Source organism: Hippoglossus stenolepis, chromosome 2, assembly GCF_022539355.2.
Source record: "Hippoglossus stenolepis isolate QCI-W04-F060 chromosome 2, HSTE1.2, whole genome shotgun sequence".
NCBI classification, from domain to species: Eukaryota; Metazoa; Chordata; class Actinopteri; order Pleuronectiformes; family Pleuronectidae; genus Hippoglossus; species Hippoglossus stenolepis.
Genome location: NC_061484.1, coordinates 10,024,737 through 10,051,291, shown reverse-complemented (window position 1 = coordinate 10,051,291; position 26,555 = coordinate 10,024,737). Strand labels below are relative to the sequence as shown.

The window sequence follows — 26,555 nt, the reverse complement described above, 5'->3', positions numbered from 1 at the left end:
ATAAATCCTGAAGTCTGTCACTGTTCTGTTATTTTCTGTCAGTCCAATAGACTAAAGCCGTCAGGTTGTTAATAAAGATTAACAAGCTGACTGACATATAAATAGTTTAATTTAATTTGATTTAATTAAATACTAACTGACAATTTCAGCGGTTAAAGTCTCAGAGTGGATCCTGATTTCAGAGAGACTGGATCAGAGGTAAAGCGATGCCGTCAGGAGTCTAAAAATAAAAGTCATTGGACAACCATTAACACTGAACCCTGCCACTTATAGTGAAGTCTAACACTATTTCAACAATGTGTCTTTACTTGTACAATGGTGATGGGACGGCTGTAACCTTGAATCCCTTGAAAGCGTGAACTTTTACTATGAGGAACAAGGTCCACTGAAGGTATTTAAAAAAATGTTTAATCTAAATTAGATTTGGAGATGATGGTGAAAGCTAGGAAATGATGCCATTGAGCTGATTCTAATTATAACTTTTTTTGTAAAATGCCTAGATAAAATGCAATACCACAAACTCAATGGCAATAGGAAGCTTCGCTTTTGAATTTCCTCGTCCCTCTCACGGCTCATACGGGCGTCTGCAAACATTCTGAAATGAACTGACAGGAAGAGATAGAGGTTTATTTTACAGTGCAGTCATTCATAAAAAAGAACAAATGATGGCCTACTTGCAGAGATATGGGTGAGTTCCTCAGTGCTGAAGTCGTAAATGAGCTGACCTTTACTGTTTTGGGGTGTAGAGGTCTTGTCAGTCTGGATGAAAGTGTAGCCAGACTGGAAGGACACCAAGACGACTTTCTCAAGCAGGCGGTCGGGGAACTGGGCTTGTAGGTAGGCGTACTGCTTCAGGTTGGCGTCCTTGCTAAAGTCTCAACCCAGGGATCTGATGGCAGCATGTAGAGAAATCGAGTGTGTGACTGAGGAGCAAGACGGGCATGTGCGAGCATTTCTCTCGGATTCATGTTAGAAAATGACGTAAGTCACAGCAACAGTGTTCACATACCCTTATTTGTCCCAGTGCCTGGAAGTGTCCTGCACTGGTAGCGTCTGAATGTGGTTGCCAGCCTTTTGTTCTTGGTTGGATGGTTCATCAGTTGATTTGACCCTGATGTCTACTCACCATAAATTGACACTCCACAAAGACATTTCACCGTTCCTATCGCAACAAGTTGAGGCAGACATCACCTTCCTACAGAGCAGGAGGAAAGACAAAGATAAAAAAAACATACTGTCATCTCTTTGCAGCATGTGCTCATACAGGGAGCAAACAAATTTTCGGCCCATATTTGTATGAAACACTGCCACAGTGTAATCTAACCACCTACGGATGGAATAATGCAATTGAAGCGATCTGCTCCTGTTTGCTAGATCTAGGCCACAATTAAGCCGTAGCAATACCGTCAACTTAAGGTGACCTGAACTTGTTTTTGTGGTGTTGGGGCCATAGTCACCATTACCATATGGGCCACTATAGGTCCACATCCAGATTACATTTTACCTGGAGCCACGGCATGTTTCAAAAAAGGAACCTATTGTTTTGGTATATTTGGGCCAAATCTTGACACATTTGGAAAAGTAAAAGAGGACAAGGTCCACCACTGAAGCAGACTCCTTTCTTAGTCTGACAAATAGGCATATTAAAGCTACTTCAGGTGTTTTACGGCTTGCTGTACTATTTGGATTTGACTATGTTCTACTGTTTTACTCACGGGCCAAGATGAGCTATCACTTGTCACTGAAAGCAGGATTTAAATTTTGATTGTGATCTAGTAAAAATATTAGTTATTTAGTAAGGTAGATTAAAATATATATACATATAAATTCCGGAAAATGCATTGATATGCCCAAGTTTTGAATTAGTCATATTATAATTCATAATGATTATATAAATATTAAAATAGCTGCTTCATAGACTATAGGTCCAATGAGGTTAATGATTCAGCTAAGTGAACAGAAATGTTTTAAAACAGTCTCACTCTGATTTCTTTGATAACTCACCTGCTGATGTCTATGTATGTGCTGACTGCCGTATCCGTATCAAGACACTAGCCCTTTGCATTGCCATGCTGCGAAACGGATCGGGCCCAGTCTATCCTGGACATGGTTAAACCTTACACCCCAGCCCGTCCACTCACTCTGCATCTGCCCAATCGGCTTGCTGCTCCCCTGCGAGCTAGACACTCAACAAAATCATGACTGTTTGCTGTCACCAAACCTAAATGGTGGAACAGGCTCCCCCAATGACACATCAGGACAAAAGGCAGGCTAAGAACACATCTCTTCCAACTACACCTTGTTTAAAGAAGATAACGTCTAATAGCGTCTAATCCTCAACTCTGGTGTTTATATATATATATAATACAAAAGTAAGTTTAATTTGCACTTATATTGGCACTTAGATGCTTACTTGTAGTTTGGCTTTTTGAAGCTAATTGTACTTACGTGAGTTTCTTGCTGTTCTGGGTTTGTTCCTCATGGTTGGAATCACTTATTGTACATTGCTTTGGATAAAGCGTCCAGCTAAATGATATGTGATGAAAATGTAATGTAATGTTGTTCATGAACTTTTGGACCTTGGCAGCAGCTGTGCGCGCTACTGAGTGCTGTTCTAGTTTTGTTTGCTTTTCAGGCACCAAACTAATGTCTCAGAGTCTGTGCTAAAGCTTTTTATTTATCTAAATTACAAGTTAAACATTTTCATCATGTCTCTCTGGACTTTGTTTACTTTGTCATTCTAACTACATCACTTTGCGAACTCAGGACAAAATCAGCCTTACAGCATGATTTAAAGACAACATTACCTTGACTAGTGAAACTCTAAACTGGACAACATCCTTCATTATATAAGTGTAAAGAACTGGGTGAACTCACTTCTAGAGCCCTCTCCATACCACAGAGGACCAAGCATTGAACTTGGTGAGCAGAACCTCTAAATAGCTGCCCCCTCCCTGTGGAACTCCTAATTTATCAGGCTGCCGACCTGTCACTTTCAAACAGCTATTCAAAACTCACCTCTTCAGGCTGTCTTCAATGTATAATGATGATACATTTTTATCAGAGTTCCCTTCAAAAGCGCTATACAAATAAGATTTATTATTATTATTAATACTATTAGTTAAAATGTCATATCTCTTAATGTAAGAGAGAAAAAAGGAGAGCGTTCTGGATTTGGATTGCCCTGTGTCTTACATGGATCCCCTCTAAAAGTGAATGGGTTCTTTCGTTGCCCATGTATAATTGTTCCACAAAGTTTTGTGGAAATCCACTCAGTATGTATTTGCGTTATGAAAAACAAATGGACAGGGATTAAAACATAGCTCCCTGGCAGAGGCAACAAGGCAAGATCACTCACAGGTGAAGTCCATCAACCAGTGAGGTGACAAGAGGCAAAAGGCCAGCGAGGCCAGCAGCCACGAGTGGAGTCTACTCTCATCCTCCTGCCTGATTCTGTTCTGCTGACAATGTAGACTGTTGCATGCTGCCCTCCTTATTATATTCCTCACCTCCTCCTGCTTAGTTTCACCTCCAGACAGACTCACCAGCCCCTTCCTGGGAGCTCTCTGAACACATGTCCTTTAAACATTACACAATTTCTCAGCAGCGGATTTTGAGAAATTGGTCAGTTCAAATCAAGGTCTCACATTTGTGAAAAATCAACATAAGAGAATCAATACGAATTAATAGATCCGACTGATTGCTAAACATGCTCTACACAATAAACACTTTATTACAGAAGCTATTCTGCTTTGCATGTGAATAATTTTTTAAAATGAACGTAAAAAATGCTTTTGTTTGATTAAACTTCAGATACTTATAGTTCTTACAGAATTGCTGATTGTGTCTTTGTTCTGCACATCAGCACTGCTATTTGGCCATGAGCACAGTTTGTTTGATTAGTATCAACCACACCACAGAGCAGATAGCTCAGCTGACAAACTGAACTCAGCACAAGGCCTCTTCTCTCTGATCATTTAACCCAAGCTTTCATGATGTCTGATTGGTGGAATTGATCAGCATTCTCCAAGCCACATATTCTCTGCAGTAAGCTCTGTGAATTAATATAAAAATAAATACGAGAAAATACTAAAAAGTCATGGCAAAAAGAATATGAGGGAGAGAGGACGAGATAAGTACGGTGGTGGAGAGAGCTCAATGCACTGCAAATGAAGAAAACACATGCAAATAGCGAAAACGACACCAGAAATGTTTCCAGGGTGATGAACGTGGCTGTAGTTCAATGCTTTGTGACGTTAAGTCTGCTGCTCTTCAGTGGTGATGGAACTTCAGCCAGGTTCATCACTTTTTTGTGACTGATGAAGATGTTTTCTGTTTTTGCACGTGTTTTTTCAATTTGCAGTGGGTTGAGCTCTCTCGGCCAACGTAGATATTCACCAGTTTCTGATTGGCGCAGGCAGGACATGTGACTTGGCTCATTTGCAAGCGCACAGGCAGGTGGAGGAGGGCAGGTGAGGGGGAACTAGTTTCAGCCATGCCGCGACAGGGCGACCCCATGCCCGCTGGAGCATGAGGTTCATCGGTCAACCGGAAGCATCTTGCCTTTGAATCAAAGGGTCGACGGGAAGTAAAGTAAAGTGTGTGTGAGCGTCGGGAAGGCGGCAGCAGCTCCGTCCCTCCTCCACCTGTCGGCTCAGGGCAGCAGCTGGAGCCGCAGCGCACTCACCTGAGCGGAGGAGGAGGAGGAGGCGGCGGTCAGACAGGTGCAGCAGGACCTTCCGCATTCCGCCGTGCGCAGGTATGCGTCCGCGCTGTGGTGGCGACACAGACGTGCGGTGGCTTTTGGTTTGTTCCAGGATTAGAGAGGAAATGAACGAGTAGTGTGAGAGTTATTTGAGGTAAACACATTATTCTCACACGGGAAGAAGGAACTACTCGTCAGTGTCAGGACATTTATGGTGAGGTGATTGTTTTGTCCTTTTGTCTCTATGGTTTTTCACCAGGTGATAGTCTGTGGTTTCGGTGTTTAACTATCACAGGACCAGTTTATAGACCCGCTCACACACCCAGTCTTTAGTGATTGCATACCTGAGGGCGTAATAATGTATGCATTTGAATTGTTCCATGCAATTTTTCCTATTTTCTCAATTTAAGTCTTTTTTTATGTTAAGTGTAGAAAGATGACAATCACTATTTACTATATATATATATATATATATATATATATATATATATATATATATTTATGATTGGCTAAAATAATTGTGTGAACTTTTGATGGTGTCACTTGCCCCTTTTTGTTTTTCTATTTTCATATATTCTCAGACTAAATGATTAATCGATTATCAAGAACAATCTGTGCGTTAATTAGACGTGTGTGTGTTCCATACATTCCCGTATTGTGACATTGAATGGATATTTTCCTCTTTTACATACATACGGACAACAACAACGTTGAAAAATGCCTCAACTCACAATATCAAAGGAAGTGGGGGGGAAAAAAAGATCCACTTCCTGGATCCACACCAAACTTTTATGAATTCTTCCCTGACCCTTACCACATCCTTCTGTCACGTTTCATCATAATCCCTCCACTAGATGTTATGTTATGCTGCTAACTAATGCACAAATGCAGATGGTAACCTAATTGCAGAGACTGATACACTGCAAATGATCAAATTCAGAAAAACTGACCCCTCTGACATCCTGAACTGTGTGCGCTTCCCTCCCCAGCTCTCCATCACTATGGCGACGCAGGTGTTGATGCCCCCTGCGGTGTCGGCGTTCATCTCCGCCGCGCTCTCCCTGATCAGCTTGACGCTGCTGCTGCTGCTGTGTGTCATCAGGAAGAAGCGGAGGATGGAGGGAACATACAGGCCCAGTGCGGAGGAGAGGAAACAGACGGGAGTGGCGGGATCTGAGAAACCCGGCCTGCCTCTGCCGCTGCCGCTGCCCAAAGAGGAACGACTCATATGATGGACGCGGCCTTGCATGCCTTCTTTCTTCGGTCACTGTGTAAACCCGTGGATCAATTCCTGCTGGTTTCTAATTAAGCGCTGTTGCTAATCGCCTGAGATTATCTACGTTTGTATTCTGCACCAGGAATCTTCACATAACACTTTGTGCTGCACCTTTTCATCCCCGGTGACGACACACAGACTGAATGGACTGTCCACTCCAGCGCCTGTTTCACTGCATTAGAAGAGGGAATATGTCATGAATTAATATTCCCTTTTCTTAACTAGGTACTCCCTGTATTCTGCCACATGAGGGATATGAGCTTAAGTATATTTTGTATTTGTACAGAGATCACTGTAAGTGTATATTTATATGTATAAAACTTTTCTAGATTAAGGATATTGATTAAAGACAATGACTGTGATGCACTTTTAAGTCAACTCTTTGGAGCTCAATTTCATATTAAAAACTTCAAAATCAATGTTCACAGTGTTCTGTAAATAAACCAGCAATGTGCACACCCAGTGCTGCAGCTCTTTCTCTTCATTATCTCGGAGCATTGAAGGCCGGGGGAGGCTCAATTGTTCAAAATGTTAACTTTATTCTGTACAAGTTACCAAACATGAGGTAATTCAGCATTTGTCCGTTTTCTCTGGGCATTAGCTCATGGAGACTTTCTCACACACACACGTGGTTGTAGAATACTCACATACCCGTGTATCTGAAAAATTATCCCTCATAGTAGCTGTAGCTGATATGTAAACCAATCTGTCCTCACTGTTAAGACATTCATTTAGTTCTTGTTTGCAGCCGTGCTTCCAGTCCTTCCATCAAGTAAACAAGATTCAAATAAACAAAAAAATATTCTCACTATTTATCACTTGACAACCAGTTTGTGTCCTCAAGAATGAGTTTGTTGACCTGAGCCACACGGTGCTGTAGTTTATTTTGACTCGATCACATAATGTAACTGCAGCTGAAAATAGACGTCAATAAATGAACTGTTTACTCTAGTTTTGTTTTAGCTAAAGAAGTGCTTGACTGTTCTTTTTTGAAAGACCCTTAAGGTCAAAGGTGAATGAACATGAAGTCTGCCTTTAGGGAATTTCTTCAAATTTTGACCTCATGAGTCTAGAAAAAATTAAGTAATGTAGATTGAAACTGCTCTGGTTGTTGGAAGCAGGGTGGCAATTCTGAATTACATCTTCAATAGCAACAACCAGGGAAACCAGATGACTTGTCAACACCAACAACAAATCAGCGTTGTCCTTTAAGCTTCAAATCTCTTCTTAAGTTCAGACACTTTGATGAGAGGGGAGTCTTCCTCCTTATGCACCTCCGGGCAGTCGTTCTCCTCTGATGAGTGACGTGGCAGGACATGGTGGGTTTGTGTGTTCTCCTTGCTCCACAACACATTGCCCGGTCTCCCAGGTTCATCCGAGCCCTTGGTGCTGGACCTCACCTGAAAGCTCTGGCTGGATCCTTGACTCTGGAAGCGTTCTACAGCAGACAGCACTTTCGGCGTAGAGGGGATTTGTCTTAACTCTCGCTCGGATTTATTCACTGCTTCTTCACAACTTTTGTTCTGGCCTGCTGGACGTTGAGGGTCAGCGGCGAGGCTCTGAGGCCCAGGAGAAGCTGTGCTCTCTGGATTGGCTCTCTCCTGTTGTCCTTGCTGCTCCTCTACCGTGTTGCAATCATGGAGATTCAGTTTTATAAGTGTGTTTAAAGATCTTGTTACCTCTTTTTCTTTGTCGTCCTGGTTCTCATTTCTCTCTTCTGTTGCTATACCTTTTTGTATTTGATCTGTTTCTCTGTGTCCTTCAGTTACCTCGTCACTTCGATTTCTCTCATCCTCCCTCTTTTCTGTTAACCCTTCATCCTCTCGCTTGTCTTTCACTGGTTCCTCTCCTAGGCTCTCTCTCATTTCCTCACCTTCTTTCTTTCTCTTCTCCTCAAACTTCACTTCCTTAAATGTATACGTGTTTTCTTTTTCTCCTCCTGGGTTCCCATTTATCACGACCTTTACTTCTTCCTGTTTCTCTCCATCCTCCCTCTGTCCGCTATTATTTTCCACTTTTTCACATCTTGCCAGAAGACTCTCTGACTCCTCGTCCTCTGGTACCCCAATGTCTAGGTTCGGCCAGTCAGAGTCCCCCGTCACGTCTGACAGCTCTTCTGTGGTTTCCAGATTCCAGCTGTGCAGGCTGCCACTGCCGCTGATGGACAGACACAAGCTCTCCTGGCTGGGGTTGACTCGACCAAACTGGAATCACAGCAACAGCCCCTGTTAGACTATAGTATTTATGTGTGTGTGTGTGTCTGTGTGTGTGTGTATGAGTTCCTCCTCTTCTTACCTTTGTGATATAATCATGAGTGTCTGGCCCGAACAGATCCAGGCTCCGGGTGCCATACAGCAAGCCGCGGTCATTGTAGCTGCGGGAGCTGAGGGTGTCAAAAATCTCCCCGAGCAGATCCATCTCCTCCGGGTCACACAGCAGCGTATCTTCCCCCTCGTCTTCATCCTTCTGGAGCTCAGAGTCAGGCTCAACCACAGGCTCGGACACAGCTCTAAGAACAGAACACAGGATGACACAAACAGGATATTATCATGTTTTACCTGGGTTTCCCTGTTTCTCTGTCTCTTAACTCACTTGCTTTAAGTACATCCAAATATAATTTAATATAATATAATATAAAATGTATGTAAATGTACCAATAACCCATTGACAGTCTAGTACATCCTAGTTACCTTTACATGGAGCCAGTTTTACTGTTGGGTCGAATAGGAGCTTCTTAGAATTTCTATTGATTGTCTGGTTTATTCTCAGTATTTATTTATTCTTTCGCCAGCTTTTAGTAGATGTTCAGCAGCACAGAAAAATGTGTTTGCTCATTCAATAAAGATAGAAAAAAATCACATTGAGCAATGAGCACTTCTTTTCTTTTTCCTGGACGGCTCAATCTGTTAAAATACATCACATTTTGTAAACTCGCCAGATGTTTGTGTGCAAGCTCTTACTTTGAAAGAATAGTTTGTAACTACAGCTGTGAGATAAATGAATAAAGGTAAAACTCTTAATAAGTCCCTCTGATATTAATTGGACTAAACCAGCAAAAAATCTAAACACTCCAGTAAAGTACATGCCCAAAACTGAATAAAAGTACAGTATTTAGGTCAATGTACTTTGTTACTTTGCAACCCTGCTCACCCATCCCATGTATCTCCTGTGTCCTTCATGTTGTCCTGGTCTCTGGGGGACCTGAATCTGAGCAAGGGCCGACGGGGACGTGGCTGATAAGAGGCGACATAGACACAAAGCAACATCCCCACAAACAACATGACAAGTGTTGGGGTGGATCACAATGAAGCAAAAGAAACAGGGCAACACGAGCAGTGGGAGACAGTGGAACAGGCATGATGGGGTCATTAATATATGTGGACGGGATCTCCAATTTAGTAAGAAGCTCAAAATGAATGAGGCTGATGTGTGCAAATGGACGTGTGGTTGTTTTGAGAGAGGTCTCACCTTCCCAAAGTGCTGTGTGATCGGCAGGCGATCCTGCAGGCAGTCAGATTGGGCACGGCGGTGTGCCACTGATCCTCCTCTCTGCAGGGTGTGTTCTTCATTGTGGGCCTGCAATGCACACGCACAAACAGGAAGGAAGGAAGAAGTGACACAGCAAACTTCGGCAGAATTTGCACTAAACAAAGCGCATGCCCACATAAACACGAGCCCACCTTGTGCAGCAGCAGGTTTTTCAGACCAGACTTGGCGAGACCTTTGGCCTGGGAGGGAATAAAACAGATAATGAGGAGAATTGTGTTGGCGCTGCACACAACATTCACCTGCTGCACTCCTCCCAACACAAACACCTCTACTCACCCTCATGTGTGCTTTGGACTTCATGTTGAGGATTAACGCTCCTCCTCCTTTCTGTCAAGAATGCAAACGCAGCAGTGTTGCACTTTTGAACAAGTTGGGAAAACAAAATGCCCAAATACAAAAGTGTATCACTAAAGATAAAAAGAACTTACCTTTAAATTACCAACTAACTGCTGATACGATTTGCTTGTTCCTGCAGATCAACAGATATACAGAGGATAAGTGATAAGTGAGTAATAGAACATTTGAGACACACGCACACATTCAGACACACACCAGCTGTTGCTTCACACTTTAGGATCTCTTCCTCAAAGAGGTCATCTGGTTCCTTTCCCTTGTTGAGAATATCCAAGCGGCCGTCTATGAACTAAAACAAGACAAATATTATGTATTATTTACTGGACAGGATAATTTCAACAAACTGTATTTTAGAGTCAATTCTGTGGCTTTAAACACGGGGAAGTACTAAGTCTGATATGATATAACCAAACAGATTAGGTGAAAAAAATCCATTATATTAATAATCTAAAATCAAAGGATGCCTGAGACATTAATTATAACCGGCTGCAACCTTTCACTTCTGTTCTCTGCCATACTACCTCCTCTTCACTGTTTAACTGCAGTATTTGTCCAGCAGAGGGCAGCGCAGGGTTTACCTCTTTGAAGAGCTGTAAGTGAACAGCACTCTGCAGGAACTGCCTCATGCTGTGAGATTTGTGATCTAGAAACATCTTCTCGCTGAAACATATTTCACCTTCCTGCAAAGAAGAACAGAGAGAGAGATAAAGAGGCCTTCTGTTCTGACCCGATGAAGCAGAGTTGTAAATGTACCTACTCAGTGAGAATGACGAATAAGCGAAGTCAACGTCATGACCAAAAACACCCAATCACCAAGTGGTTCTGAGTGTCTGCGTCATCGTTATCATCCAGACTACACCGGAGTTTTCAAACTAAAACAGGGCCAACAGTGTTTCCAAACATCTCTGTTTCAGTGGCTCTAAAGCTCCGGAGTAGTATGGACAGAAAAGCAGAATATGTCTCCTTTAAAGTGCAATCTATTAATTACCCAATGAGTGAGTGACTGACCTCGTGAGTCTGCAGTGCGTCCCTGTAGCCTCCGAACAGCAGAGCCTGCGCTTTCAGGAAGGCCAGAGAGACCCCGCAGCCTGGAGACACAGCCTGACGCTTCAAACACAGCTTCAGCCCAGACATCTGGAAACAGTTTCACCGACACAGCTCTGACATTAATCTGGATGAACCTACAGTGCTACTGCTGTAAACTAATCACGATCAAAACAGCAACTTTCCATCAAGTGAAGATGAGGAGGGAGTGTGTAAGGTGAAAGAGGGAGGAAACGTTTTGTCTTTTGTCTTTTGTCTGACACTGCAGTAGTTCTTCCATCCCAGGAACTTTCCCTGGGGCCAAGGGATCATTTCAGTCACTCTCGTACTATTGTATTGTCACCAGAGCCACAATTACACGTCCCAATATGTACTTGCTCAGGTGATTTTACTATTTGGCTTTTGTTAGAATGTTTTGGGGCAGATTACCGAACATCCAAACCTACAGCTGCTGCAATGTTTGATTATATCCCAAATAACCACAGTGTCTTTACTGGTTTTATTGACCTCACCTTCGTTCTTCATATATGGAGAAAATGCACAGGAATGTCTAAAATAGACCTTTACTTTCAAGTTCAGTTCCTGCGGTTAACACGCATCACCTGGTTCTGTGCTACAGACCATCATCTAAAAATAGCTTTTAAATAACTTTCCAGTCAAATTTCCCTTATGATACAAACAAAACGAAGAGAGACTCATACAGAATCACAAAAAAAGCACACAATCCTCCACACAGAGAATTTATTACCACATCTGAAGGTATCCTCTTAAGGTCGTCAAAGGGCGTCTCTAGAGTGTTTGTGTCCACATTTAGAATGACAACTTCTTCCAACCCTCGACTCCTCACCTTCTGTCAGACACACACAGACACGTCTCATAATCATTTTCATCACAAACCTGCTGGTAAATTTTAAAGGTTTGGTATTTGACTGAAGCAGTGTTCATCAGTTTACCTCAGCTAGACTGGTGTGGACCCCTATTAGGTAAGGCATAGGTGCACTGTAACCAAATGAAAAACTTGTATTAATACAAGGTCAGTGCACAGGAAGCTGACGAGATGGACAGATTCTTACCAGCAGTAGTCCAGTAGGTGAGGCGGCAGGATAGGTATGAAGATGTGTTGCCAGTACATGGGGTATAACACAGTGCTGAATGCGTGCACACAAGATGTCAGCTACAAAGACAAAATGGAAGGCAGGTTTAGACGATAACAACTCACAGGACACACACACATGTCCGTATGGTCATGTCATGCTGGCCGGTTTGTGATTTCAAGGTAGCACAATGACGGAGTTTATGTTTTCACCCCTGTCCATTTGTCTGTTTGATTGTTTGTTTGTATGATGAGTATTAGGGCCATATTTCATTTTCAGAAGAAAACAAATCTGAGATATCAAGATTTAAGTCCCAATATTAAGATAATAAATTCATAATTTAATGACAAAAAAGTCATACATTTCCAAATAAAGAAATAACCAGTGCTTGATGGAGTTTCGCTCATTTAGTCTCCCAGTTTCAATAACCAATCTCGTTGTTTTTTGAGAAACTATGAAACCCCTTTGAGTATCATTCAGATGTAACAAACTACAACTCTGCAGTCGACCACCATTAAACTTCTCTTCCTCCACAAAAGAGGCCACTTCCTCCAAGTCCGCATGGTTCTTTTTTCAGAATAGACACAGTCTCTTGCTCAATCTGTTCAAAGTCTTGATATTTATGATGGTGTGGTGCTGATAAGCCAAAAGATGAAATATTTTGTAATTTGTGAAACTTATACTAAAGCATAACTTAAAAAGACGCTTTCCCAGTTTCACTGCAGGCGACAGCTTTATTATTTCTGCTATTTCCTCTCCAAAATGACATGTGGCCTAAAATGATGACTTCAGTTTCGTTATAAGTGGACTGAGATCTATGAGTTCTTGAATTGAAATTGAATTGAATTTAAGAGGACTGTTGGGCCTTGGTGGAGGTATGTACTCTAGATGCCATTCTAGTTCTAATTGCAATGTTTCAGCATTCATCAGAAGCTCGAGTGGTTTCTGTCTTCACTGGAGGTTAGTAATGTGCTGAAGGGTGAACAGTTATGCTTAGACATTATGTCAAGTATGGTTTCAAAAAAAGGGTAGTGCGTTTCCAGAGAGTGAACACAGAGGCAAACACAATATGATAAAAATAGTAGAATGAATAATGTGAGTCTTACAGTGCTGAGTTTGCTGGCAAAGATCAGAATGCGTCTCTCAAACAGCATGCTGGCGTAGATCTGGAGCAGGTTCCCCACATCTACTGCCACAATCAGCTCTGTTAAGTTCCTCTGGTAAACACACACGCACACACACACACACAGACACACCAGTTTAAATGGGCAAGTATTTTGCACAAAACCCCTCTTGCTTTACGAAGGACTTTTTTAATCTGACAAACTCACATTTTCAGGGATGGAAGGGAGACTTCTGGGGTCTGGAGCAATAAAGTATGGAACCTGGTCAAAATGAGTGAAACAGACAAATGTTAATAAACCTGTGTAACTTAAATGAAACATCTTTTTTTTGCTGGATTAGTATTTTCAGCATCATTCAGACAAGTGAGCATCAAAGGTTACAGGATCAGACTTTGGAGTTTCATTCCAAAATTCCGCGTCCTTTATTGTTGTTGTTTTTTGCGTCAAATATTGTTATGTAAAAACGGTGGTGTTTTTATGTAACACAACCTTAAAGTTATAATCTGTAAGACCTTCAGTAAATCAAACCCCTGCTATTGTCCTTCAATGTGTTTACACAGGTTTTCATCATTAATGGGGTACTCATCCATTCCTGTGCTGGATTAAACTTTGTCTTCACTTTGAAACAACACTGAATTAAAGCAACTCTTTTTTCCGACTTTTAATGAGCAGCAGCGCCCTCTGCAGCCAGACGTGGTGACTAATTCTGTTGGGCTAGATTTGTAGCGATTAAGTGGTTTTAATGGAGAGGAAAAAACAAAGCCCATCAATCTCTTGACTGGAGCTCTGAATGTGTATAGTGACTCTGAGAGCGTAAACCCACTTACTGAACTGAAACAAAACGAAACAGAGAGTATTTCTCATAATCCCTGGCTTCCTGAATCAGAGGAGCTGTTGCTTAAACAAACACACCAAACTCTGTAAAGAATTCTTTGTATTTTAAAAGTTTACTCGAGGAGTATGGCAGATAAATGCTGGTCTTAATTACTCCTTTGACGCCCTTTTAACCGATCTACAGTTTGGCTTCACTCGTGAATTTACTGGATGTTATTCTGACAATATAATTTTTGCGACAATCAGTCGGTTAAACAATTCTAATCGGAAATCGTACCCACTCACCAAAGTTACACAGAGCAAGAACAGACTTTGAGGGTGAAGAGTGGGAATGAAAGTGGCTCCATTCTCACAATTCCAAGTCTGTGAACAATCAATCTAATTTAGAAGCTGCTATTTTAAGGTGTTGCATAGTGTTGCTTTAAGTTCCCACTAATGCAAACTGCAGTTCTTGAATCAATAGTACTACATTTTATTTGCTGCTACTATGCTAACCATGGGGTATTGCAAAATCAATTAGGAATAAAATCTGAAAAATGGGTTAGAACTTGAATAGTATTGTCTATATTGTTGTACCAGGGAATTGTTTTAGTTTATGAATCTTTCAAACGGAGGATTTTCCATTTTGGAATGAAATGCAAAAATCCACAAAATACACTCAGCTGTACATTTGAGGCATTACTCGTAAGACAAAGGATTTTGGGGATGAGGTCAGTAAGGTCACGGGTTATGAATACATACAGATAACTGACTAAATTTAAGATGTTAATGGTGTTAAGTTTGATTGATTCGAGGGCTGAGAGACAAGGTTTTAGTCGGCACACATCAGGTTTAGTCAACAAGCACAGACAGCTGAAGTTTTCCAGCAGGAGTTAGTTTGTCTCTGCTCAGCAAATGTTCCAGACCACGTGAACTCCAGCAGGACTCACCCCCTCTTGACCCTCCGGGTGTCCGACAGGATGGGACACCCCTGTGCTGACCAATAGCTGCTCTCCCTCAGAAAAAAACACAACACGCTAACCACCGACAGAAAACAGCAGTAAAGTTGTGAGGTTTGACCCCTGGTTTGTATTGGCTAATTAGAGATTTACCATCTGCAGAGTGACGGATCCAGCTGCCAGTGGTACGGGCTGCTGGTAGAGAGCAGCCAGCAGCGCCTTCATCTCATTGGTCTGTTGAGAAGACAATGTCCGTTACGTTAATGATACCTTATGAAAGACTAATGTAGAAGCAGAAACATTAGACACAAGCTGTGGAAACTCACCTGTCCCTTTGTCATGTAATCAGCCAAGCTGTTGAGAAGTTTGTAAAACACTTCAAACCAGGGGAGGTAACTGGATTTGAATGGAAGAAAAATGGGTTTAATTGAGGTGCTAGAGTCATGGTTTAACATTCAGACACATGCACACACACACACACACACGTACCTGAGTATGCAAAGGCAGGTGTGCATGCTGTTGGCGAGACGACAGAAGCCGAAGCGTTGGCATCCCTCAAGGTCAGTGAGAACGAAAGTGAAGTGCTGCACGGCCACCCCAGCCCTCACTCTGAGCAGATGAACAGGGTTGGACACATGGAAAACAAAAACAGTCTAGAAGCTGGAGTGAGCTGCAAACCAGCCAGTTTATACTCACCTCTGTATGTCATATGGGAAGCAGAATCTAGGTAATGTCTGAAAGGACTCCTAGCAGAGAGGAATAAGCAGAAACAAATCAGCTCAAGCGATCAGGAGTATGCAGCTGTGCTGGTGGATCTGTGAGGCTGTAGAGGCAGATGTTTGTTGGAGTGTCCTGCTGCTATTTCAAATTTGACCTCTGTCAAGGAGATATGTTTTTGTCTGCATTTGTTTGTTTGTTATTTAGCCAGATTAACAAAAACGACAATTAAATATTGGTCTGGATCTGGATCAAGGGCCGGATCATTAACAGTCTGAGATGTTTAGGGGACTGATATTTATGACTGTGTGCAATTTGGTGCAGATCCAAATAAAAAGACAAGTACATCTCAGCCTGATGGTAATGTGATATGTTTACTAAATTAAAGTTCGGGGCAGAACCTGCAGCTATATGAACAATCTGGGTATCATGATTGATACCTGATGATAAAAATCATGGCAGTCCATGAGAAGGTTAATGAGATATTATAATCTGCATCAAAGTGGTGAATGGACAAACCAATTGACATTACAATCTATAGGACCAAGCTGCTAATGAAGCTAAAAACAAGCTGCGAGGGTCCTAACTTCCACCAAAAAGGTTAATGTTTTCATTGCTGTTTGTCTGTTTGTCAGGTTATGCAAAATCTACTGATTTCATTGAAACTTGGTGGAAGGATGGGATATGGGCCCAAGAACAAACCACCACATTTAGCTATGGATCCAAACACGGGCGTGGATAATATTGTGAAACTTTGGGGTGTTTTTTGTCATTTTCACTAATTTCAAAGGGAATATTTTATGAATATTGATCGGAAAAAAACAGGCATATTAAGGGAACTGATATCTATGGTGGACTCTACTCTACTGAGTGTCATTCTAGTTTATGATCTGACATTATATCCACAAATATATTGTTACAGGGGCAGGAGACATGAGCGACTACCTCATCGCTGAAGTCATCTGGAAACTGAAACAGCACATCAGGATCTGTAACAGTCAAAGAAATGAATAAACATCTTCGCCCAGTTTTACAGAGGCAGAAAGAAAATAAAGTATCTGTGGTAAATGATCACAAATGGCCAAATTCAATAACTGTCGCATGGCAATCAAAGAATGTTTGAACCCCTTCATCCCGTTCGTTAGTTGCTAAGTCCTTCACATAACCACAACATGTTCTCATCTGTTTCAAATATGGCTAGACAGCAGGCTGTGTGGTTTGACTGATCACATGACAGGAAGCACAGGCAACTCTCAGCTCTACAGAAACACCACACACTAAGTCTTAACATTTTACTGTTTCGCTACACAGAAATGATCTAGAGGTGCTTTTTTGTTTTTTGGAGCCAATCTCAGAGGGTGTTTAACAGTCGTGCCGTGTGCCAGGCAGGAAAATGACAAGAAGATGACGAGCAGAGTCAGAGGAAAGTGTTTCAGGAACAAGTTTGTATCAACTTCTCATTGACTGACAAATCACTACGCTCATGTAGGTCACTCCCCCGTCTAACCTGGCACTGCAGGGAATGGGGACAGGGGCCTCACCTTTGTCTCTGGCGACAGGACAAGTTGCTTCAAAGAACCAGTAGAAGGTTTGCTCAGGGTTTTGTCTGACAGCAAAGAGATAGACGTTAGAGAAGTTTATAAAGTGTATTACCCATCAAAATATTCATATAGATAGATAGATAGATAGATAGATAGATAGGTAGGTAGGTAGGTAGGTAGATAGATAGATAGATAGATAGATAGATAGATAGATAGATAGATAGATAGATAGATAGATAGATAGATGAAGGTAATGTAATAATGTAATGTAATAAAGGTATCGGGCACATAGCACACAAAACAAGATGTGAAAATATAAGAGCAAAACTCTACAAAGTATTAACAATAAAGATCTAAAAATTTCAGATAGTATAATAATAGAGAGAAAGAGAGCGAGCACAATGTTCATTATACCACTATATATATATTATTAAACAGCCCAGTTCTTGTGGGTTTTGATCAAAAACTGGTTCAACATGAAATGTATTATAAGTGATTCGGGGCTGCTGCAGGAAACTTCCTGTGCAGTTGCGAGAGGAAGTAATGAAAACCACAAGAACAGAGTGATGATGATGATGAAAGTAGAAGAAGAAAATTACTCGATAAAACTTACTTCAGTCTGGAGCCCATGCTGTCCGAATGTGCTCGTGTCCATGTGTTAGTCCAGGGGGGCAGAGAGATAAGTCGTCCACCCTGATGTGGTGTATATGAAGATAGAGCACAGCAGAAACAGCAGTCTGCACAAACAGCGACAGAGTGACCCAACACTTCCTGATTTATCTCATGTGTGTTGTCAATGTATGTGTGACGTCTGTTGTACACCACCTCTTCTTACCTCTCCATTGCTCAGCCTTTACTTATTGGAAAGTTTAAGTTGTATGTATCTGCATGAGCAGCAGCTGGAATGTCCAATTTGTAGAATAACATTTTTGCATTAAGAAATATCACTGTCTTCCTGTGATTTCATTTTTCATTTCCATACTACAACTTTTAAAAGCTAATCTATTATATAAAGTGGAATGGCCATTATTAAACCCATTAGATCTCCATGATTTTGTAATGTGCCAACAACATTGAAGCTGTTTATTTTGTTTGAGGGTTGATCTATGTTGTGGGATGTAACGACGTACATTTACTTCCTTACTGTACTTAAATATATTTTTCATTTATCTGTACCTTATTTAAGTAGATTTATTTTCAAGTATTTTTTACTTGTACTCTAATACATATATCAGCAAATATCTACTTTCTACTCCAACACAATTTTACAGTTTTTTATATTTTGAAATGAATAAATAACATGAGAATTGTTCCAATGTAGGCCAAGACTCCATAATGAAGGGAATAGGCTACTCCCTGCAAGTACATTGACTTTTAATAATTTAATTATATTTAAAAGCAAGAACCCAATTAATCACTTTTACTCAAGTTGGAAAGTTGATGTGGTACTTTTAATTCTAATACAAGTATATTTAAAAGCGCTTTCTTTTTCACTGGTTGAAAAGTAGATACTTTTGAACATTTGTCTTGTTTGTACTTTTACTTAAGTTAAATGCTTGAGTACTCCCTCCACCACTGTGTATAAACCAGTATTGACCACAGGACTATTTCTCCTTTAATGATGGTATCTTTCAAGAAAACCGGCTGGGTAAGTACTTCTATCAAATCAGAACATGTGCCGATACTGGTTTCATAGCGGAAGAGGCAACAGTGTGCATATCCTGCCCAGAGGAACCAAACTGCCAGATCTCACTGCCCCCTTGTGGCGATCAAGCAACATTACCTAATCTGTGGACAATACTGGTCTCCATTTTGGTTTCATGCTGACATGACAAGGAAAACCTGAAAAAAGTCGCTGATTCTCTCCTTGGTCGATTCGGTTTAGTTCAATAATTGTTTAATCTACAGAAATATATTTTTGGGGATCTAGATCAGAGAGTGAGCTTTACTTACCAATATAAATTGAAACAATCTCCTATATTAGCTCATCATTTTAAAAAGAATAAAAAAATGTTATGCATCAAACACAAAATAATTTTTCACAACAAGTTTATTTCAATCAATGGCAAATTAGACAATTGCTCAGATATAGGTGAGTTGAACGGTTTTATTGATGGAACTGCTGGGTGATAAATGAGCATCACCAGAAGGCTACAGAACAAAGAGCACAAGCACAACTGTGTTAGCTACCTCTACATGAGAACTAAGATGGGAGGGTCAGCTTGGTGTTGTAAATCCTACTCAAGGTGGAGAGAGGAAGAGAGGAAAGAAAAGAAAACACAGGGAAGGGAGCAAGGGAATGAGTGGACTGTAAAAATAAAGAGTAGAGAGCAGAGTAGGGCTGAAGTCAGGGGAAGAATGGATGGAGTTGTGACGAGTGCAGTGGAGAAATGAGTGATTCAGCCTCAGGCCACCTCTTCCTCTCCCTCCTCCTCGAACTCGCCCTCCTCGGCCGTGGCGTCCTGGTACTGCTGGTACTCTGACACCAGGTCGTTCATGTTGCTCTCTGCCTCAGTGAACTCCATCTCATCCATGCCCTCGCCGGTGTACCAGTGGAGGAAGGCCTTTCTGCGGAACATGGCGGTGAACTGCTCAGAGATGCGCTTGAACAGCTCCTGGATGGCCGTGCTGTTGCCGATGAAGGTGGCAGCCATCTTGAGCCCACGTGGAGGGATGTCGCACACGGCTGTCTTGACGTTGTTGGGGATCCATTCCACAAAGTAGCTGCTGTTCTTGTTCTGCACATTCAGCATCTGCTCGTCCACCTCCTTCATCGACATGCGCCCACGGAAGATGGCGGCCACTGTCAGGTAGCGGCCGTGGCGTGGGTCGCAGGCAGCCATCATGTTCTTGGCGTCAAACATCTGCTGAGTGAGTTCGGGCACAGAGAGGGCTCTGTACTGCTGGCTGCCGCGGCTGGTCAGGGGGGCAAAGCCGGGCATGAAGAAGTGCAGACGGGGAAAGGGCACCATGTTGACGGCCAATTTACGGAGGTCGGCGTTGAGCTGGCCGGGGAAACGCAGGCATGTTGTCACGCCGCTCATGGTGGCAGAGACCAGGTGGTTGAGGTCTCCGTAAGTGGGTGTGGTGAGTTTGAGGGTGCGGAAGCAGATGTCGTACAGGGCCTCGTTGTCGATGCAGTAAGTCTCATCTGTGTTCTCAACCAGCTGGTGGACAGACAGGGTGGCGTTGTAGGGCTCCACCACTGTGTCTGACACCTAGAGATGGAACAAGCAGAGGTCAGGGCGCTGAAGAGCCAGAAAACGTACAAACAAAAAGAAATTGGACATAATCTCTGTACCTTAGGAGAGGGCACCACGCTGAAGGTGTTCATGATACGATCAGGGTACTCCTCGCGGATCTTGCTGATTAGCAGCGTTCCCATGCCGGAGCCGGTGCCACCGCCCAGGGAGTGTGTGAGCTGGAAACCCTGGAGGCAGTCGCAGCTCTCAGCCTCCTTCCTCACTACGTCCATGACAGAGTCCACGAGCTCAGCTCCCTCTGTGTAGTGACCCTTGGCCCAGTTGTTACCTGCTCCACTCTGGCCTGGAGGGAAAGGACTCATTACAATCTTTCCGTTGAATATTCATATAATTAACAACATCATTAAATCTACAAGTATTACTAATACAATTTTCATATGACAACCAGTCCGATAGATCTTAAATACGACGGCTACACAACTGTTCATGGTCGGTCTCTCTTTTTTCCCCCTCTCCTTTTCCACCCACCTCTCCTTTTTTCTCTGCTCACTCCAAACCGGTCGAACCAGATGGTCACCCACATAGAATCAAAAGGTTTCTTCCTGTAAAAAGTGTTTGCTCGTTGTGAGTTTCTCTATAATTTTTAAGGTCTTGCTATGTAAAAGTACCTTGTGATAATGTATGTTGTTATTTGGCGAAATAAAAATTAAACTTAATTGAATATTCAGCCTCATTTATCACTACTGTCTTAGTTTGTCCTTTCAACTCTGAAACTGTTTTACTTTGCAATTTAGACTGCAGCAATTCTCATTAAAATGCTGATAATTTATATGACCTTATTCTGCTTGTGTAATGAGTGACTAAATGTGCATGTGTGACTGTACCGAAGACAAAGTTGTCTGGTCTGAAGAGCTGGCCAAAGGGGCCGGAGCGGACAGAGTCCATGGTGCCTGGCTCCAGATCCACCAAGATGGCCCTCGGGACGTATTTCCCACCTTGAACAAAACAAGCATGGGTCAGAACTATTGCAGAGAAAAGACATAACAAATTAGTATGTGTGTGGTTCTGTCTTTACCTGAAGCCTCATTGTAGTAGACATTTATTCTGTCCAGCTGCAGGTCGCTGTCTCCATGATAACTGCCTGTTGGGTCGATACCGTGCTCATCACTGATCACCTCCCAGAACTGCAGACAGATTGGTGGGTGAGATTAGAGACCAGTAGGTAAAATCCCTGACAATAGTGTGAAGTTAAATATTGAGTGAGCACAGGAGCTGATAGACTTTACAACCTGGTGCAGATGTTTAGCTACAGCAGCATCACCGTGATGTTTTAGAATATAGGACGAGATGTTGAATATCCCTTGTACATTTGAAGGTCTTTTGCACAATTTAGGTTACCGAGTAGTAGATGTTAGGGACATAACTGCGCACTTTAGCGCCATCAAGTGTTTTGGGCTTGTAATCAAAGATACAGGCTGAACTTAAATACACTAAGGCTAAAGGTTAATCTGACCACTGGCTTGTATGGCAGTACTATGAAAGCCATGTGGCCGGCTCAGTAGATGAGACATTATGCCTTTTTAAACTAAACACTTTCCCATTCTTCAACATAGGACAAGATGGATACATATAAACGTCCTGCCGCACTAATCAGTTAATGTAATAGGATGTTAGTGACACATCTTCAGTTGTGCATCTTAGTGTCATCAGGTGTGTCGGCCTTTTAATCACAAGACACCCTCTTCTAAGGCCGGCCCACCACAGGATGATCAGAAGTTGGTGTCCCTAGCATCTCGGGGCCCAGTTGGGATCTTTCATCCTGATCAATAGTCATTGGCTGCAGCGCTCTGCAGTGTGCGATGTTTCTTTTATGGTCTGACGCAGGGCTTGTCTGAGGATCCCCAGATCTTTCAGCAACCTGATGGTTGATGTTACACGAATACCCCTGTAGCCAACCTCCACTGACCACTCCTGGTCAGTGGAGGTTGGTCCCTGTTCCCCCTCATGGACAAATGTTGTCCTTTGAATTGCATAGCAATTATTTTATATAAGCATTTTATTGATATATTGATTTTTTTGTGATATTGCTATAGATGAGATTGCTTTACTGCCCAAATACTATTATGTTTCACCTAAAATGAACAGAACCCAAATGATAGAATATTATTATAAGAACCAATTCATGATACCAGCTTCTCTCCGCCCTGGGGGGGGGGGGATCCCTCACTTGTGGCTCTTTGGGGTTTTTGCAGTGCAGATTGTTAAAACCTAAGATGCATTTGTGATCATGGTCTTTACAAATGATTTATTGATTAAAGTGTGTATTTCTCTATCTTACAGACACATTATTAACGATTGAAAAGACTGATTGGATTAAATAAATTCTTGTTGGTTGCCGCCCTAGAATGATATCTGAATATAAATTAATCTACCTCAAATTCATCTTTACTCGACGGATCCCTGCACTGAGGCTGATGCCAGTCATACTGCGTCATGCAGAGATGGGGATAAACATCTGCGTTTGACCCAATTACGGATTTCATTTCATATGATCCAATGCGGGTAGGGGAGAGTGTGTGTGTGTGTGTGTGTGTGTGTGTGTGTGTGGTGGGGGGTGGGGCGCCTGTAGGCGTTCTGGTGAATTGCGAGCCACACCTCGATCACACCACCCTCCATCTCACACAGTGTTCATTCGTTGGATTGTCTGGTTTCAGGGTGAAACATGAATCTTGTTTCTTCGCCCCTCTGTCTCTCAGCGACGGTGCTAAGTTGACGCGCCTCGTGTGAAACCCGGCGGGGACATCTCTGCCGGCCACCGCCCAAACTCCTAAGAGTCGCTTTGAGCACCACGACCCTCCCCTCCTCGCTGACCTATTTACTGTCTGATGTGGGGAGAAATGGCGTCGTGACTGGGCTTAATGGCTCGGGTGGGGAGAAATGGCGTCGTGACGGGGCTTAATGGCTCGGGTGGGGAAAAATGGCGTCGTGACGGGGCTAACCGCCCCGGCGGGAGAAATAGCGCCATAACGGGGCTAACCGCCTCGTGTAGGGAGAAATAGCGTCGTGACGGGGGTTATTGTCTCCAGTGGGGAGACATGGCGTCGTGACGGGGCTTACTGGCTCGGGTGGGGAGACATGGCGTCGTGGCGGGGCAGAATACACTCGAGTCCAGTCAAATAAAGCGGTTATCAGGTCGACAAGGGCCCGGGCGGCTGCGTGCTAGCGGGATTTCCTACCTTTGCTCCAATCTGGTTCCCGCACTGGCCGGCCTGCAGGTGCAGGATCTCACGCATGTTGTCGGTGCGGTGGTGGTGGCTCTGTCTATGAAGAAGAAGCTGGTACCGTCTCCGGTGCTGCTGGCTGGATGCTGGCTGCTGGGTGTCGGTGCTGGGTGCTTCTGCTTCGGTGGACTCTCCCGGGTTGAATGGCGCAGGAGCTGTGGCTGTGCTATAAGCCTACGCAGTTTTCTAGTCACCTTGCTCCTCCCACTCCTACTGCGCATGCGCCCTCCTTCCCGGTGCTGCAGCATGACGTCATCGCCATGGCAACGGGATCCGGCCCCAGCCGGTGAATCAGCCCGTGTCTGAGCGTGTGCCTGCAGGACCGGTGGCTGTGGGCCTGGCACTGCTGAGAGGGATGAGAAATAAACCAACCCACAGCTTAACTCACAGACCTGCGCCATGACTACCGATCCACTGTCAGCACACATCAACATGGATGCTGTTCTATAAATGCATATGAATACAGTAATGTGTGTCTGGATGGGAGTAGTGCCAGTCATTCCAATCAATCAAATCTAAACAGGAAGGAGCAAATCCTAGCAAAAACATTATAGAGACCAGAAAGCGACGGATCCCTCTACCAGGGCGGAGAGGAGTGAAATAAATGCTGTGTAACAGAGCACGTCAATAAAATAATAAAACATTCATGAGAAAAGACTGGAGAGGTGTATCAATGTTTACAGTATTTTTACTAAAGAGAATGTGTGACAGAGATGAAGGGAGCAGCAACAATGACAATTGTAATGACAGTAATAGTAGAATATGTGTCATGACTCTGCACTTATTACTCTGGACATTGCCTCCTGAATAAGGAGTGCTTTAGTTTAGATTATAGATTCTTTGCTTGTTTTTGCCTGAACCTGTTTTTTCCTTGTGTTTGGATTTATGTTTCTCCGTGAGTTCTGTTTCCTGTTTTATTTTGTAGTTTTTTTTCTCCTTGCGTGTTTCCGACCTGACTTCCTGTCTTTGTCCTGTTTCCCGCCCTTGTGATTGTCTCCACCTGTTCCTCATTTGTCCAATTACCCCTGCCTCCCCTGTGCACCATGCACGTGCAGGGGGGGGCTGGACCCGCCCTGAACCCGCCCCTTTGCCCCTGATGCCCAAAGTGCCCTTTTGTCAGAGGCATGTTTTCCTTTTTAGTGTGTGTGTGTGTGAAATCCTGCCCATGGCCCTTCATGAACAGCATTTAACAATTAATAATAATTTAACTATAAATAAACTGACCTGGATGCCGTCAGTCACATGATGGGTTTTGGGGTTTTGACCTGACCTGAGCTCACCCTGATGTGCCCTCTGCTGCAGCTGCCACCCAGACGCCCAGCGCTGTCTGAGGCAGCGGGTGCAAAAACTTTAACACTGGTAAATGGGGTTTGCATCAGTGTGCACATTATTTAGTGTATTTCTACATGAACCCAGTGAGCAATGAACATGCATAGATGTGGTTTATAATGCTGTGCGCACTGAGGAAAACCCGTATGATGGCCGTTTTGTTTCTTTATGTATTTCTTATGTCATGGGCGAGTACTTCTGTCCACCGTTTTACACACTGTGTGTGTGTGCCACAAAAAATTTAAAATCACTAAACATTTAGTGCATGGATTTGACTGTGATTTGCTCATCCTCCCAATTATCAATACTTGTTTTTTATTTATTTAATTATCATTAAAATTTAAAAAATAAATATAAATTCAGAACAGGATTAGAATATTGTAAATATCACAAAATATTATTTCAACAGCAGCAACAGTGATATGTACAACAGCCCAATCACAATAAACACAATATCTAACTGGAAAGAAATTTGTTTCAGTAGAATAAATAATGTTGTTGACATCAAAATACTGTGGAAAACGAAATGTCACTGTTTGTGTGTGTTTTTTCGGTGTATCATATTTTCTCCTGATATTTCATTCTGCAGTGTAATGCATGCCTTGTAAAGAGAGGAGATAAAAGCAAAAAAAAGGGAGCTGTGTGAGGCTGCTAAAGGCAGCTGATCCCTGACCAGCTGGATTACAAAGAGCACAACAGGAAAGAATAAGACATGTACCAGTTGTTCACAATGCAGTTGTTCAATCTTAGACAACAACAATAATAAACAACACAATATTGCAATATATTAATTCTTTAATGTATTCTATACAAGGTGGGCCTATTATTGATTAGGTGCAAAAGTAGATGATTATGGTTAATACAAGTATAGATTAATGCTGCAATAGTAAATTGTGCCTTGTTCCCAGATGCACAGCAAGTGGAAAGTGATGCGTCAGAGGAGGAGATGGAGACACAGCAAGGAGAGAAAGAGGGAGGAGTGTGCCACAGCCCAGAGACAGAGAGCAGGGATGACTGGTTTAATCAGCTAATATCTCTCCTATGTTTTCCTGTGCTTTTTTGGTTTGTTGAATTTGCCTGAATTAAAGGACACTTTTTTGTTACACATTTTGTTCTGCATTTGTGGGTCCTCCTGCTTCCATAAAACCTGACAATATGTGAGTAAGCATATTCTAAATCTAAGCAATTTATTTATATTATGATCCACGATCAACCGCCACCACGATCCATAAGCCACAATCCAGGATGTGGCCGCCTGGATCCATCCATCCATCCATCCATCCATTATTTATACTTATCCTTTTAGGGTTGTGGGGGGATCTGGAGCCAATCCCAGCTGCCATTTTGAAAGAGGCGTGGTACACCCTGGACATGTCACCAGAGTATCACAGGGTCAACAGACAAAGACATCATCCAATCATACCTTCCTGGTCAATTCGGAGTCTCCAAATAACTTAACCCCAATCTGCATGTCTGCCGAGTACCTCAAGAAAACCCATGCAGATATGCTGAGAACATGCAAACTCCACGTAGAAAGACCCGGACCTCTTTGCTGTGAGGCAAACG

General features: G+C 42.7%; 3 protein-coding genes and 1 pseudogene across 4 annotated transcripts; 1 reads left to right on the top strand and 3 right to left on the bottom strand.

Moving 5' to 3' along the window:
• Positions 1–1,097, bottom strand: part of LOC124854558 — a 226,801-nt pseudogene extending 225,704 nt beyond the window's left edge.
• A 4,129-nt stretch (positions 1,098–5,226) lies between these two features.
• On the top strand, positions 5,227–6,400 carry crb3b (crumbs homolog 3b). Its single transcript, XM_035176589.2, has one exon. It carries the CDS (start codon positions 5,632–5,634, stop codon positions 5,935–5,937), a length of 306 nt encoding a protein of 101 aa, XP_035032480.1. The 5' UTR covers positions 5,227–5,631; the 3' UTR covers positions 5,938–6,400.
• Positions 6,401–6,500: 100 nt separating this feature from the next.
• dennd1c (DENN domain containing 1C) lies at positions 6,501–17,951 on the bottom strand. Of its 2 annotated transcripts, XM_035176570.1 has the most exons (23): positions 17,790–17,951; positions 17,177–17,241; positions 16,581–16,624; positions 15,615–15,664; positions 15,408–15,527; positions 15,245–15,314; positions 15,072–15,152; positions 14,910–14,975; positions 13,354–13,407; positions 13,129–13,239; positions 12,002–12,102; positions 11,882–11,927; positions 11,677–11,778; positions 10,893–11,018; positions 10,463–10,564; positions 10,083–10,173; positions 9,959–9,999; positions 9,807–9,857; positions 9,662–9,709; positions 9,450–9,557; positions 9,132–9,214; positions 8,277–8,490; positions 6,501–8,185 (listed from the first exon to the last, which is right to left on the bottom strand). In XM_035176570.1, the coding sequence occupies exons 1-23, from the start codon at positions 17,804–17,806 to the stop codon at positions 7,190–7,192; spliced, it is 2,787 nt and encodes a 928-aa protein (XP_035032461.1). In that variant the 5' UTR covers positions 17,807–17,951; the 3' UTR covers positions 6,501–7,189. The 2 variants fall into 2 exon arrangements, with proteins under 2 accessions (XP_035032461.1, XP_035032468.1); XM_035176577.1 differs by lacking the exon at positions 14,910–14,975.
• Positions 17,952–19,208: 1,257 nt separating this feature from the next.
• zgc:65894 (uncharacterized protein LOC335798 homolog) lies at positions 19,209–23,845 on the bottom strand. Its single transcript, XM_035175675.2, has 5 exons — positions 23,616–23,845; positions 21,455–21,563; positions 21,264–21,374; positions 20,478–20,722; positions 19,209–20,394 (listed from the first exon to the last, which is right to left on the bottom strand). Exons 1-5 carry the CDS (start codon positions 23,670–23,672, stop codon positions 19,582–19,584), a joined length of 1,335 nt encoding a protein of 444 aa, XP_035031566.1. The 5' UTR covers positions 23,673–23,845; the 3' UTR covers positions 19,209–19,581.
• Between the last annotated feature and the right edge of the window lie 2,710 nt (positions 23,846–26,555).

Excerpts from the sequence above, each read along its gene's own strand:
- dennd1c (XM_035176570.1), bottom strand. Across the intron at positions 12,103-13,128 it reads TTGCCAGCAAACTCAGCACT|CTGACATCTTGTGTGCACGC; the intron begins GTAAGACTCACA and ends TTGTCTTTGTAG. Across the intron at positions 9,858-9,958 it reads AGTTAGTTGGTAATTTAAAG|AAAGGAGGAGGAGCGTTAAT; the intron begins GTAAGTTCTTTT and ends CATTCTTGACAG.
- crb3b (XM_035176589.2), top strand. The coding sequence starts at position 5,632 with ATGATCAAATTCAGAAAAACTGACCCCTCTGACATCCTGAACTGTGTG.
- zgc:65894 (XM_035175675.2), bottom strand. The coding sequence starts at position 23,672 with ATGCGTGAGATCCTGCACCTGCAGGCCGGCCAGTGCGGGAACCAGATT. Across the intron at positions 21,564-23,615 it reads GGAACCAGATTGGAGCAAAG|TTCTGGGAGGTGATCAGTGA; the intron begins GTAGGAAATCCC and ends ATCTGTCTGCAG. Across the intron at positions 20,395-20,477 it reads GCGTGGTGCCCTCTCCTAAG|GTGTCAGACACAGTGGTGGA; the intron begins GTACAGAGATTA and ends TTCCATCTCTAG.